The sequence below is a fragment of the Marmota monax genome, unplaced genomic scaffold (assembly GCF_021218885.2).
Source record: "Marmota monax isolate L192 unplaced genomic scaffold, Marmota_monax_Labrador192_F-V1.1 WCK01_AAM20220418_F8-fsc00022, whole genome shotgun sequence".
NCBI classification, from domain to species: domain Eukaryota; kingdom Metazoa; phylum Chordata; class Mammalia; order Rodentia; family Sciuridae; genus Marmota; species Marmota monax.
This window is the reverse complement of record NW_026695215.1, coordinates 17,448,971-17,462,485: the sequence shown is the minus strand read 5'-3', so window position 1 is coordinate 17,462,485 and position 13,515 is coordinate 17,448,971. Positions and strand designations below refer to the sequence as shown.

General features: G+C 50.7%; 1 protein-coding gene across 3 annotated transcripts in view; it reads left to right on the top strand.

Annotated features, from left to right (window-relative positions):
* Positions 1-2,345: 2,345 nt before the first annotated feature.
* Positions 2,346-13,515, top strand: part of Esyt3 (extended synaptotagmin 3) — a 46,445-nt gene continuing 35,275 nt past the window's right edge. For all 3 annotated transcript variants that reach the window (XM_046431912.2, XM_046431911.2, XM_046431910.2), the window contains exon 1: positions 2,346-2,856. In XM_046431912.2, coding sequence (XP_046287868.1) covers positions 2,491-2,856 — 366 coding nt within the window. In that variant the 5' untranslated portion in view covers positions 2,346-2,490. The remainder of the gene's footprint in view (positions 2,857-13,515) is intronic.

The window sequence follows — 13,515 nt, the reverse complement described above, 5'->3', positions numbered from 1 at the left end:
GGCTGGCAACCTGAAATCAAGGTTAGGCAGAGCTAAACTCTCTTCAAGGGCTATAGGGAAGAGTTCTTCCTTGGTTTCCCTGTCTCCTGGAGGTAGCCGGCCATGGCATTCCTTGGCTTGGAGCTGTGTTGCTACAAGTAGTTGTTTCGACTTCTGACTTCACTTGAACTTCTTCCCTTTCCATGTCTCCTCTGTATCTCTACGTACAAATTTCCCTCTTTCTAAAAAGGTGCTAGCCATTGGATTCAGCGTTCACCCTAATCCAGTATGATGTCATCTTAACTTGATTACAACTGCAAAGACTATTTGCAAATAAGATCACATTCACAGGTGCCAGGGGTTGGGATTTCAGCAAAGCTTTTAGGGAAACACAGTTCAATCCACAACAGAGGTCTGTAAGTATCTGAGCTACCATTTAGTGAAAAGCCAGTATGTAGTGTAAGGAATGCTCAAGTGAGTGCAGGAAAGTAGCTCTGGAAAGCAGCCTTCTCCCCAGGTTTTGCTGTGATCAAAGAGTCCATTAAGTGTTTTTGTTATTGTTGTTGTTGTTGTTGGCTATAGTAACTAGAATGAATGTCCAGGTGAAGGGAAATAAGAGTTTGAATGTTCTAGGTGTGAATCCAACCTCAGGTGGGTATCAAATTTTAGATGCCAATATTCTCAAGTTTCATTTATAAAAGTAATTTAGTGATATCATAAATAAGTTTTTGAAGGGGGGAATCAAATCATGATCCTATACCAGATTTACTGTGGTGGAGGGAACAGTAAGCATGAAAGCCTGAATGACCTGGGTGTGCTCCAGGAACAGAAAAAGCAACGTAGCCCAGGCAGCAGTGTCCTGCAGGAAGCCTGGATATGCCCATTGTCCGTTCCATTCACAACTGAAGACCTCCCTTTTTCTGGCAAGTTTCTCTCAAATACACTACCTTTGGCATCCCCTCTACCCAGCTTGGTGGGCTTGGGTTGGGTCCAGTGAGTGGGAGGAGGGAAGGGAAAGATAAAGCAGTTGAATCTTCAACAAAGAATTAAAACTGAAAAACAGCATCAAGTCCATCTTTCTGGATTGGAGACACCCATGCCCCACAGCCCTAGAGGCTTGGGGGAAGGTGCTGAGCTCTGCAGGAGTGAGGCAGGTAGGGATGAGGAGCAGAATCCCCACAGTCAACTTCCTTGTCCATCCTTCCTGGCAGCCAGCCACATTACCAAGCGACACTGGGAAATGAAAGTGTAACAGGATGTTAAGATGAGGGGCTTCCCACCTGGGTTTTGGCTGAATCCCAATAGGCCAAGAATAGTAGAGGAGGATTCAGGTGTTCTGACCAACCGGGGACACACCTGTTGTTGAAAAAAACTCATTGAAGCAAGTATTGAGGAGAGATTGATAAAGCCAGAGAGATATTCGAGGGATAGAGAGAAAAGAGAATACAATGATCTTTTGCTTTTTGTGCATGGGGCTCAGCCTTTTAATAAAACAGTTGAAAGAGTATAAAGAATCATTCCAAATCATGACAATACACCTGTTGACTTCAAAATCACATTCTGGTAATTGATGTGACCTCTCTCATGTGCTGCCTACAATGTCCGCCCTGAACTTGGAGGTCCGGAGCTCCACTGCTCTGACCGTTCAAAGGGGGTTAGATTAAAACCAAGTGCTTCACCACTGACTACCAACCACCTCGGGACTTGTTCTTCATTTCTCTTTTCATTCACAGGTCACTCGCCCTTTCTGGGTGTCCCACAGATGAAAGTACCGCCCAGTCCCTGAAAACTCCTGGTTGGAAGATTCAGGGAATGAAGATCCACACCGAGGCCCGGAAGCGAGCGCGGGCGCAGGAGTGGTTGCAGTGGGGCAGAGAGGCCTGACGGGTCCAGAAGGGACCCTGAGCTCTGCTTGGCTGTGCTGGGGGCCAGATGCACGCTTCACAGATGGCAGAGGAAGGGTCAGAGTTGGGGCTTTCAGGGCCAGTTGCAGGGTCCAGATGCAGAGTTAGGATCATCCTGGGGTTTGCAGAGGCCAGGGTGGGCGTCCAATCACTGGAAGGCCTCGATTGCTCAGCTGAGGTGTCTGGACTACACTAGTGGTAGGAAGCAGGCTTTAGGTGATGTTTGTCCATGATAAGTCAGTTATACACATAACCTTGATGAGTCATAAACTTCCTGGGGCAGTACTTAGTCCACCCCCAGCGGCAACAGCGCCAGGATGCCCTTGCTACCCAGTCCCAGGAGGCCTGACCCCGCCCCTTTCACCTGGGCACGCCCCTGGGGGTGGAGAGACTTCCGACTTCCCCGCGGCGCGCGCTGGCCCCGCCCTGCTCGGGGTGTTGCCAGGCCCGGCCCCCCAATATCGGGCCGAGAGTCTAGAGCTCCAAAAGGGCAGGAGAGCGCGGCCGACTGGTCGTCGCGCCAGGAGTACAGATGTGCCCAGGCGTCGGGGCGCACAGGTCTGAGCTTGGGCAAAGCTCTTGAAGAGGGCAAGACGGCGGCGACGAGATGCAAGCGGAGGAGCCCTGCGCCCCTGGTGCTCCTGGAGCCCCTGGCGGTCCCGGCGGTCCCGGCGGCCCCGGCGGCCAGGGAAGAAGCCAGCGCGCGCCGGGCCCCGAGCTGCGCCTGTCCACCCAGCTGCTGCCGGAGCTCTACACCTTCGTGGTGCGCGTGCTGTTCTACCTGGTGCCTGTCTACCTAGCCGGCTACCTGGGGCTCAGCGTAACCTGGCTGCTGCTTGGGGCCCTGCTTTGGATGTTGTGGCGCAGGAACCGCCGCGGGAAGCTAGGGCGCCTGGAGGCCGCCTTCGAATTCCTAAACAACGAACGCCAGTTCATCAGCCGCGAGCTCCTGGGCCAGCATCTGCCGGCATGGGTGAGCCGCGCGGCGCTGGTGTTGGAGGTGGGCGGATGCGTTTCGCGGTTGGGAAAGAACCTGCAGTGAGCCCAGAAGCTGGGGCGCGCAAACCCGAGGGAGGGCGGGGGCCTGGCTACCGCACACTCTGTTGCCCACCGAGCCCAGCGCTCAGACCCTGCAAGCCACGGCGGTGGGATCGCGGAACCTGGGTGTCAGTTAAGGGGTAGAGCGCACGAGAAAGTCTTGGGCGGGCCACACCCAGGAAAAAAAAAAATAAGGGCGTCTGGGACTAGGCAAAGTTGAGGAAACCAGAAGGCACTTCTTCCACCTGCTTGTTGATTTCAAAGAGTGAACGCAGGGAGCAATCGTAGATGGATAATTGCTGCGATGTCAGTGGCAGCCGGTTTTAGTTGCCTTCAGCTGAGGCTCTCGGACCGACGCGGGGGCGGAGTCGGAACCCTGCGGGGTTGGAGGGTGTGACAGCCGGTTGAAGCGCCGAGCCGGGGGGGGGGGGGGGGGGGGGGGGGGGGGTCGGGCCGGGCCACCGGCGCTCGGGCTCCCTCCGCCTGATAGGGATGCACGGGCACACTCTTGGTCCAAGGACATTCCCGCCTCCTGGTTTGGAACGGCCTGACCTAGAGTTTCTCAAACTCATCTGGTCTTGAGAATCACCTGGCTCACTTAAAACGAGTCTGGACTCACCACGAACTTCCAGGGTGGCACCCAGGTGCCCTGGGTGATTCTTATGATCAGGAGAGTTTGGCAAACATTGGCAATAGGAGAGTCCGGTCCATTTCCAAAGGTTGGCCTGTGACAGATGAGCCCCTATGGTACAGGGGACTCCGGCTTCTCAGATTCCCTCTGGCTACACCCAAGCCCACACTGGGAAATGCCCAGAGGCCCTCTAACTCCACATTTCCTCAGGTTTGGACTCTAAAATCCTTCTCAATGGTAGTAGATTCCTCACACCTGCCAATAATAGCCTTCATAATTGGGATTGGAGAAGAAATACTAGAAAAACGAACACCTACTTAACTAAGACAAACCAGAGCTTAAAATTTGTTGGATTTAGTTTAGGGCTGCTATAACAAAGTATGGTAGACTGGGTAGCTTAAACAAAAATTTATTATTCCACAATTCTGGGGACAAATAAACCCAAGATCAGGTTATCTGCAAGGCTGATTTCTTCTGAGACCTCTCTCCTTTGTTTATGGATAACCACTTCGCTCCATGTCTTCACATGGTCTTTTTCTGCGTCCAAATTTCCTCCTTTTACAAGACACCTGTCATAACGGATTAAAGTCCATTCCGGTGGCCTCAATTTAACTCAATTACATTTTTAAAAGACTATCTCCTAGTAGCTCAGGACGCTGAGGCAGGAGGATCATGGGTTCAAAGCCAGCCTCAGCAAGTAGTAAGACCCTGTCTTTAAATAATATATTGAAAAAGGCTGGGGGTGTTGCTCAGTGGTTAAGTACCCATGGGTTCAAATACAGTCACTCCAAATATCTATCTCCAAATACAGTCACATTCTTGGGTATTTGGGATTGGAGCTTAAGAGGTGGGGCACAATTCAACTCATAACACTTCACATAATATCTATAATGTGAAAGCAAAGACTTACTAATAAGGATGCATATTGAAAAAATCACATTAACCACTTTCCTAGAGTAGCAACCCTTGGGGGGGAGTGTTTGGGGCGTCTCATTGTAGAGACGTTTCAACTTAAGCAGAAAATGAATTTCTTTGGAAGGGATCTTGTTCATCCTGGTAGTTCTATGGAGTTTGTGATTCTGAAAGATGTGGACCCAGAGAGCAGACATGACCTGTCCACACCCCCTTGCTTTCTGTTAAGGGAGCCCAGGCTACCTGGTAGACCTACGTTATGAACCGGTTTTGGCTTCAGTGATGAGAGTAGACCATGAGAACTTGTCCAGTAACAGCACCACCTTTCTCCCCTTCCTGTACAGGGAGGCCTCTAGACGCTTTGCTTTAAGCAAAGGCAGCATTTCTGAAACTAGGACAAGAATCAGATCCTGCAGGGGCATTGACGTCTTCCCCCACAGCCCCACGGAGATAGCTCTGGCCTCTGTTGTGGCAGGAGACCCCAGGAACAACATAGAACTTAACAGGGTCCTCGGTCTCAACCCAAGAAGGTACTCCCTGGGTTTTCACCACACAGACCATCCATCCCCCAGGTCTGACCCAGCTGGGCATGGGGCTTGGAGGACCATGATAATGTGTCTCCTACCAAGAGGGCAGCCTCAGGTGGGAAACAGATGCATAACCAGTAATTACCATAGAGGCCCCAGGGTAACCCAAGACAAGAGCCTGATAGGGTCCAGTTGGGTCAAAGGCCTGGAGTGAAGGATGCCCTACCTGGTTTCCATATCAGGTTGCCATCAGACCTTAGCCTCCTGCCTATTGACAGTGCCTTAAGAAGAGCCTGGCCTCAACCTGGGTTTTCCAGACTCTCTTGGCTGGCCAGCTTGAAGGGCCAGGGCCTGGATAACATTTTGGGTGGAGGCAGTGGTACTGCATAGGAGTTCCAGGCTAAGGGAGGCCATTGTGGCTGGCCACTCTGTGACCAAGTAGCCTGCCCTCAGCCTGACTAACCTGTGTGGGAAGGGCCACGTTGAGGTAGGTGTGATGGAGGTTGGGCCTGATTCTCAAGGCTACAAGGAAACTGGAAGGTTTGGCGAGGCCTGGCAGGAGGATGGAGACCAATCAGGAAAATTATTTGAACCAAGATATTGGTAGTGGGGACCCTGAGGGGATAAGAGGTGTATGAATCTAGATGCTCTGTGGCTTCTAGAGTCGGGTGAGATGGGGATCTTGGAACCTTGCAGGATGTTTTCTGGGTATTCGTTACTGGGTTTGGGACTCTAGAATGAGAGGCAGGCCCAGGGAGGTTGGTTTTCTCAGCACACGTGGGTCTGCCTCCCTGGGAACACACTGTTTATGAAGGCGAAGGGAGATGGGGCCCTTGCCCAGCTCTTTATCATTTACAAGCTGACCTTCTAATATGCCTTTCTGTTTTTGAGAACTGATTTCCTTCCAAGGAAGAGGGAGCGATGGCTTATGATAGCTTCCTACCTCCTTTGGCATCCAAGAAACATTTTTATAAATTACCAGATGGAAAAACCATAGTGAGGGACTTGAAAAGAAAAAAAAAAGAAGTCGAGGGTCTCAAGGGCCTCCTGTGTGACTGCCACACTCAGGACGGCCTGGCCCAGTTGTACAAGTTGTACAATAATAGTACCCTGTGAGTGGGCAGGTGGCTTAGCCAGCCCATCTGCCGCTTCTCGAGCTGCTTGGAAAGGACACCTTTTCCCCAGTTCCTGTGATGGGGTAAAGGCCAAGACCAGGCTGACCTGGAGAGGACATCCTTCCCTGTCCACTGCCGGCTCCAGGCTACGGCTGTCATTGCCGGTCAGCTCTCGGTCATGCCCTCCTCTCTCTTGCTCGGTCTTAGTGTCCTCTCAGCACATTGCTCCAAGTTGCTGTCTTCAGGTGACCACAGAGATCACTCTCCCTTGCTGGACCTGGACATGGACGTGGACGTGGATGTGGATGGTCTTTCAGAGCCATGCCAGCCTGATGTCTGATTTCAGTTCACACCTCATACAGTCCTGCCCCTCTTCTAGGTACCCTTTCTCAGGAGATGGGACTAGGAGGAAGGACTCCTCTGCTTCAAAGGGGACCATGAGTAAAGACCTGTGGATCCTTTTGTCCTGTGATCATGGCTGGCCACGTGAAGGAGGTAGAGGTGGCCCTGGCTCCTCACCCTCTGAGAAGGGTGGGGCTGCATGTTCATGGAAGGGTGTTCCTCTGGCACAGCTTTTGGAGATACATATATATATATATATATATATATATTTTAAGGTTTTTTAATTGTCAGTGTACCTTTATTTTATTTACATGCAGTGCTGAGAATTGAACCCAGTGCCTCCCACATGCTAGGCAAGTGCTCTACCACTGAGCCACAACCCCAGTCCAATTTTTAGATATCTTTTCGAAGGAATCAAGAGTCACCTGAGTCAGTCCTCCTTGTCAGGGATTGGGGACCGTGTGCAGCACAGTGACAAATGGGGGGCTTGATAATAGTCAGCCGTAGGCCTTAGAGAGCCCAGTCCTAGAGTTCTCATGTGTGGTTGTGTGAGTTGAATGCTTGAAAAACCACTTGTTTGGAACCAGGTAGAAGTGGGTGCTCAGTAAGGGCTGTCCCTGTATGCTCCTCAAGTTTCTAGACCTCCTAACTAATATAAAAATCTTAGCTGTGAAACTGATGACCAAGTGTCCCAGCAATAAATGTGTCCCTCGAGAACTGGTTGACTATAGAGGAGGAGGCCCTTGGTGGGACTCCAGCTACATGGAACCCCAGTGAGTGCTCACCCACCAACCTTCAGAGCTCAACCATCATGCTGGGGGCCCTTAGGACCATTGTCGTTGGGTAATCTCGACTGCTCCACAGCACAGGACTGGCCCTTCACTGATCTGTGCATTTCCAGGTTTTTCATGGAGCCATTGATCAGAGCACCAATTGCATATTTAGTTTGTTTACCAGGTATTTATTTTGCCTCTGCCATAACAGGGCTTGTGTGAGGAGGGAAGCCTGGTGGAGCCTTACCTTGCTCCAGGTGAGGTGGCATACATGGAAATGAGGGCCATTTTGTAGGAAAATAGCCCGAGGTAGGGGAGAAAGGGGAGGAATTCTGAGAGAACTTGGCGATTCATCTGTGGTTTGGGGTCTAACCGGTTTGCTGTCCTGCTAGTGGATAGCGGTCATTTGGCAGCTTTGCTGGGATGATCATCCCACCCTTGTGCATCTGCTGGCGGGAGGTGAGGGCCTGGAATCTGATGGGTGCTCACAGGGGTGGGAGGGGGTTTGCTCCTCTGGCAAAGCCTCCTTCCTGGTCATTTAGATAACCAGGGACTGAGGGCCTCATTTTTCTGGTGCTGGGAGTTGAGGATTCTTTCTGTGGGTGGAGTAGAGATTATTCTAGGGCCCGGGCTCTCAAAGTCTGTTCCATATTGATACTTCAGTTAATTAGAGGAAGTTAACTCAGTGCCAGCTCTGAGCTAGCCTGGGCATTCTCAGATGAGATCATAAGCTTTATCCATACATGGTGCCATGGAACCCAGTTGGAAACATCGGGACTGCTTAGAATCAGGCAGAACTTTTTATCCTTGAGGTCCCTGCAACTCTGGGAAACCTACCCTGGAAGTTGGCTTGGAGTCAGATCTACCCTCGGAAGGAAGAGGCAGGCAGGTTTTAGTCATGCCCTTGAGTTTCTGCCCCATGTATTAGTGATGCCTCATGGACTTATCATGTCCTGGGTCAGGATTGGGCAACAGGAGTGACAGAGTGTGGGCTTGCTTCCCTCCAAGCCCCGCACAGGGATCTCAGGCATCCCGGCATTCATTCCTGTGCTCCGTCAACACAGGGCTTGCGACGTGTGAGGCCCAGCGCTGCAGGCTGGGCCACGAACATGAATGACACATGGCCCTGGGCCTTGAGGAACTGTTGTGTGGGATGGGATTCAGACTCATGAGGGCAGCCTTTCTGAGACAGTGTGAGCAGTCCTGTGAGGTCGCAGTCCAGGGTGCTGAGCAGGCTTGGGGAGAACCTACCCTGGACGTGCCCTGGAGCAGGCTTGGGGAGAACCTACCCTGGACGTGCCCTGGAGGCGTTCCTTGAAGAAGTTGCTCTATAACGTGAGCTTTCCACAGGTTTGGTCACTTGGGTACATCATCTCATCTTAGGGTGCATAGGCTCTGGGACTTACATACTCGAACTCACAGGAGACTGCCCACTCCATCCTTCTAGGCAAGGAGTGCCCAGGTTGCCCAAGGACCTGAGTGACTGGGAAGTCACTGGTGGATGAGTATCGGGGCCAGGGGTGAAGACAGTTCTGTCCTTTTCCTATGTGGCAGTCCCCTCTCCAGGGAGCAGAAAGGTGTAGAGAACTGATCGCTGGCTTCATTTGGCTCCTGGCCCAAAGACCCAAGAGCAGACAGAGGTGGTGCTTCCTTGGAAATGTCTCCAGTGACAAGCTATCCCCAAAGGCCTGTGAGGGTCACTTTTCAGCTATACCCCACTCCATGCCGAGTCCCTCGTCCCAGGCCAGATCCAGGGATTGCTAATCTCTGGAAAGCTGGAGTTGACAGCACAGAACAGTTCACATATGCTTGAGGCAGAGATTTCCTTTTTCCTCCTCCCCCTCAGTAAATACTGAGGGAAGAACTTAAGATGTTTTCCTGCCCTGTACTTCCAGCAAGGAGACGACACTAGACCCCTTGGGTCACACAGGGATCCAGGACCCAGGGCCTGCCGGCCCTACAGGAGAAGGAGGGCAGGGATGCTCCGCCCAAGAAGCCCCAGGTGAAGGCATGACTCATAAACCCTTGAAACAGAGAAATAACCAAGGACTTTGTGGACTGTAGGACATTTCAAAAGCCCAGAACCACCCACTCATTCCTGTGCCCATGTCGTATTGACTTTTTTTATTTTTTTTTTTAACATCACTGGCTAAAAACCTGATTTTTTTCTGCTTAGAAAAGTAAATGTACACCCCCTTGTAGAATATTTGGAAATGACCTAAAAGACAAAATTGGAATAAGCATTTGTGATTCCTCCACCCAGAGCTACATGGTTATAGTGGGCCGCACTTCCTGAACATAGAAGGTAGGTGAAAACAGCTTTAAAATCTCCCGCATCTCCATACACCCACCCCCCGCCCCTTATTTTTGATGTTCTTTATATTACAGACGTCTTCCATTCTCCATAAACACTTTTAAGCACTGTGGCAGCCTCAATATGACTACCGCAGTGACTGAATTATTTCTCTGATGTCAGTTATTTCAATTCCAAGTTTTCCCTCTTCGTGGCTAGCAGAGGGGGTTGTGGTTCCTCTGTCTGGAGTTTCTTCCTGTGCTCTGCCAGCCTGGGTTCTGTGACTCATCCTCCAGGCCAAGCCCTGTGCTCAGGATCCCACAGGATCCTGAGTTTCTTATCTGTCTGCTTCCCATGCTGATTGGAATCTACCAATTGGTGTGCCTGACTTTTCCTCCAGACTGAATTCTCTTTACAGCAAGGCATGCCTCTTGCTTATTTCTGTACCCTCAGATCCCAGTCCCATGTGCAGAACAGAGTAGGCCCTCAGTGAAAATCTGTTCAATGAGTGCTACAGTAAATGCTATATAAATCCTAATCCGCATTTCCCATTTTCTTTAGCATAGATTCCTAGAAGTTATGCTATGAACATTTGAACATAGGAAGCTGCTTATGAATATTTCAGGAACCCTTCTCTGGTGCCCTCTAGTTCTATGGGAGTTCAGTTTCTAGTCACCCTTAAATAAATTCTACTCTTACACTAAGAAAAGAAGAAAAAGGTTATGAACATTTCAAACACTTCTGCCCACTCCACTGTGGCCTTATCAGTACTGAGTATTATTATTATTTTTACACTTTTATTAGTTTGATGAGCAAGAAGATAAGTTTTTGAATTTCTAAGCCTTAACAAACCTAACTGGCTCACTGAAGTCTTCCTAACTCTTTAAAAATCTGCTCTAGCTCAGCTGTCCCTGTGTGCTCTGAGCCCTTACTCCTTTGCAAAAGGTGACGGGTCCCTGGGTATTAGTGTTCTTGTCACTGAGGGGTGTCTTGGGAGCTTCATCTGCTGAGTTCTGCTTGGAGGTCCAGCTGAGTTGTGTGTATCTGAGGTGTATCTTTGCATGTGTGATTCTGTGTCTGTGTCCATGTAGTTTCTGTAACTCTGGGTGTGTGTACATCTGCATGTGTGCAGGCATGTACCTAAGGATCTGTGCATGTCTCTGTACATGGTAGTCTGGGAGGGACTAACATCCCCATGGTGGGGGACAGAATCCACCAAATGGCTGGGGGTCCCTTTAAGTGAATCCCCTAGTCCTCTGCCTCCTGAGAGGGTCTGGTGGCCCAAAGCTCCTGTTAAGACCTCCCACCCCAACTCCAGGCTGTTCTTTGTAGGCCCCCCAAGGCTTCAGCCCCATGGGGGGGGGCAGTCGTCCATCTGCTTCCATTCTTTTATTGCTCTGGAATAATTTTCATTCTCTTATTTTTTGGAATCTTATTGCTCTGGAATCCGTTTTTAAGAAATAAAACACAGGATTACCACCTAAAGATGAAGTGTTGAGGCTGGGTACAGTGGCCCATGCCTGTAATCCCTGCAACTCAGGAGGCTGAGGCAGGAGGATCAAAAATTGGAGGTCAGCTTCAGCAACTTAGCAAGATGCTGTCTCAGAATAAAATGAACTGGGCTGGGGATGAGCTCGGTGGTACAGCACTGCTTAGCATGCTAGCATGCATGAAGCCCTGGGTTCAATCTCCAGTACCACAGACACAAGAAAAGGAGTGTTGATGTACCTTCTTTGGTGGCCTCTGCTTGCTGGGGATTCTGACAAACTTGATCCTTCTTTCCAGTCTGTGCCTCCCCCTTAAGATCTCATTACTGCCTATCCCTTGCCAATGTCTCAAAATGCCATTATTAAAATATCAGCCCACTTTTTTTCTGGAAGGCTTTGGCCTAAGGATGGGAACAGCATCAAGAGGTGTGTTAGTTTAGGGAGGCCCCAGATGGAGGCTGTGATCTATTTAAACCTCTCTGTGTGGTGTGTCAGGGGTCAGAGATCTTGGGCCAGGACTTTGTGCTTGGGCATCTTTGGGATTTTCTGGGCCTACCTAGGGGAAACATTCTCACCTGCATACATCAGTCAAGATAGTGGGCAGGTTTCTTTGGGAATGCAACTTGCTAGAGAACTGGAGTTGTCCCCAGCCCTAAACCATGTATAAGTGGATTTGCCTCTGTTCTCTCTCTGGATTGTGGATCTGGGCAGAGAAGTAACAGCTCATCCCTGTGAGAAACCTGAGGCTAAAGGAAATGAAGACCAGACCTGATCTGCCACCCTGTGGCCGTACTTCCTACCCACCCCACCTGGCTGCAGATAGGAGGCGGGGGGGGGGGGGGGGGGGTGGCTCACCTTTCAGGGGGAAGGCAGCCTCAGAGCCAGGCAAAATCATACTCAAGCTGTGATTTTTGCCTTCTCGCCCTCGATCTTCAGGGGAGAGGTCCCTTTGTAAAAGAACGGAGGTCCATAGGGTGCTGGTGAGAATCTGGTGACATAGCAGTGTCACCCAGAAGTGACCACCCATCAGCCAGATTGTGACTTTGGAGCTCCAGTTGGGAAGGGGTGGGGAGAAGACATCTTCGTCGAGGCCTGAGCAGGCCCTCCAAGCTGGGCAGTACTGTCCCCTCATTCTTCCATGTCCACCGCCAAGATCCGAACCACAGGGGAGCTTGCCCACCTGGCCCTGTCCTCCTGAATCAGACTCTCTGACCCAGAATCTGCCTTTTAAGGAGGGCTCAGGAAGTCATTTTGCACTCTAAGATCTGAGAACCACCGCCGGGCCTGACTCTGCATTGCCAGGTGGTGTGGGGCATCTCCCCACCAGCTGGTCCCAGAGACTCTAGCCTCCTGGGGAACTGGAACACAAGCTCAGTGACTTTAGGACTCAGACCGATGAGCATCATGCATCTTCATCTTCTGCCTTCTCTCTGTCTCCCTAGTGGGGAAAGACAAGACAGAGGCTCTGATTGGGCGCCTTTGCCAGGCCTTCCTAAGGAGCAGCCCCATTGGGCAGAGTGTCACACAGGTGCTTTGCAAAGCCTTGGGCCCTGCCTATCAGTGGCTGTCGGTATCTGGGGCACAGACTCTCCGCCAGTCAGTGAAGGCCAGGAAAAGAACCAGCCTGTTCCTTCTCCTTAGCCGCTTTGACTTTCTCCTGTGCTCTGTTCATGCTTTTTCAGTGGCGGTTCTCAAAGTTTAGGGCCTGAGGCACTAGGAAACTCAGCGGAGAATTTGCTGGGCTTTGGGTCAGGCAGAATTGGACACATAGCCCTGGTGACCTTTTTCTTTATGTACTTGAGGTCGTAGAGGTCAGAGTGTCTGCACAACTTCCAACAGAAGTTCTCACCTCTGGAACACTCCCTCTGAACCAAGAAGGGCCCTGAGGACCTTGCTACAGTCTCATTTCCTCTTATCTGGAACCAGCGGTATTGGCAGTACTGTACCCATCTTGCAGAAGGAAAGGCTGAGGCAGAATTTTAAACACACAAGGAATGGATTAGAAAAGCAGTAGGGAATGAACTTTAAAAGCTAGGCTGTTTCAGATGGAGGAGGGGAAGGGACTAATGAGTGAGAAAAAGATGTGAGGGCTGGGCTCAAGTCACGGTGCCTATGAGAAGCTCCGGGTTCTGGTCACTTGGGTAATCTTGGCAGGCAGTAACTAGTCTCTGGGAATCTCTCCTCATCTGTAAAATGAGGATAATTATATCTTTGCTCTTCACCTTATGGAGTATTAGGAGTATCAAATGAAAGTGCCTAGGGACTGTCCCCGGTGTGTGTGAATGCCCTGTAGGGCATGGCCTGTTATGAGGACAGTGATCCTTGTTAAACCAGACCTCCTATAAAAGAAGGAAGCACATGTCTTATAAGGAGGGAGGGGGACGAACGGAAAAGCCGACTCCGTGGTCAGACAGACCTGGGTCCTGACCTCACCCCTGGCACTCCATGGCTGGTGACTGTATGTCACATAAGCTCTTGAGCCTCAGCTTCCCTGTGTATAAAGTGAGGCCAATA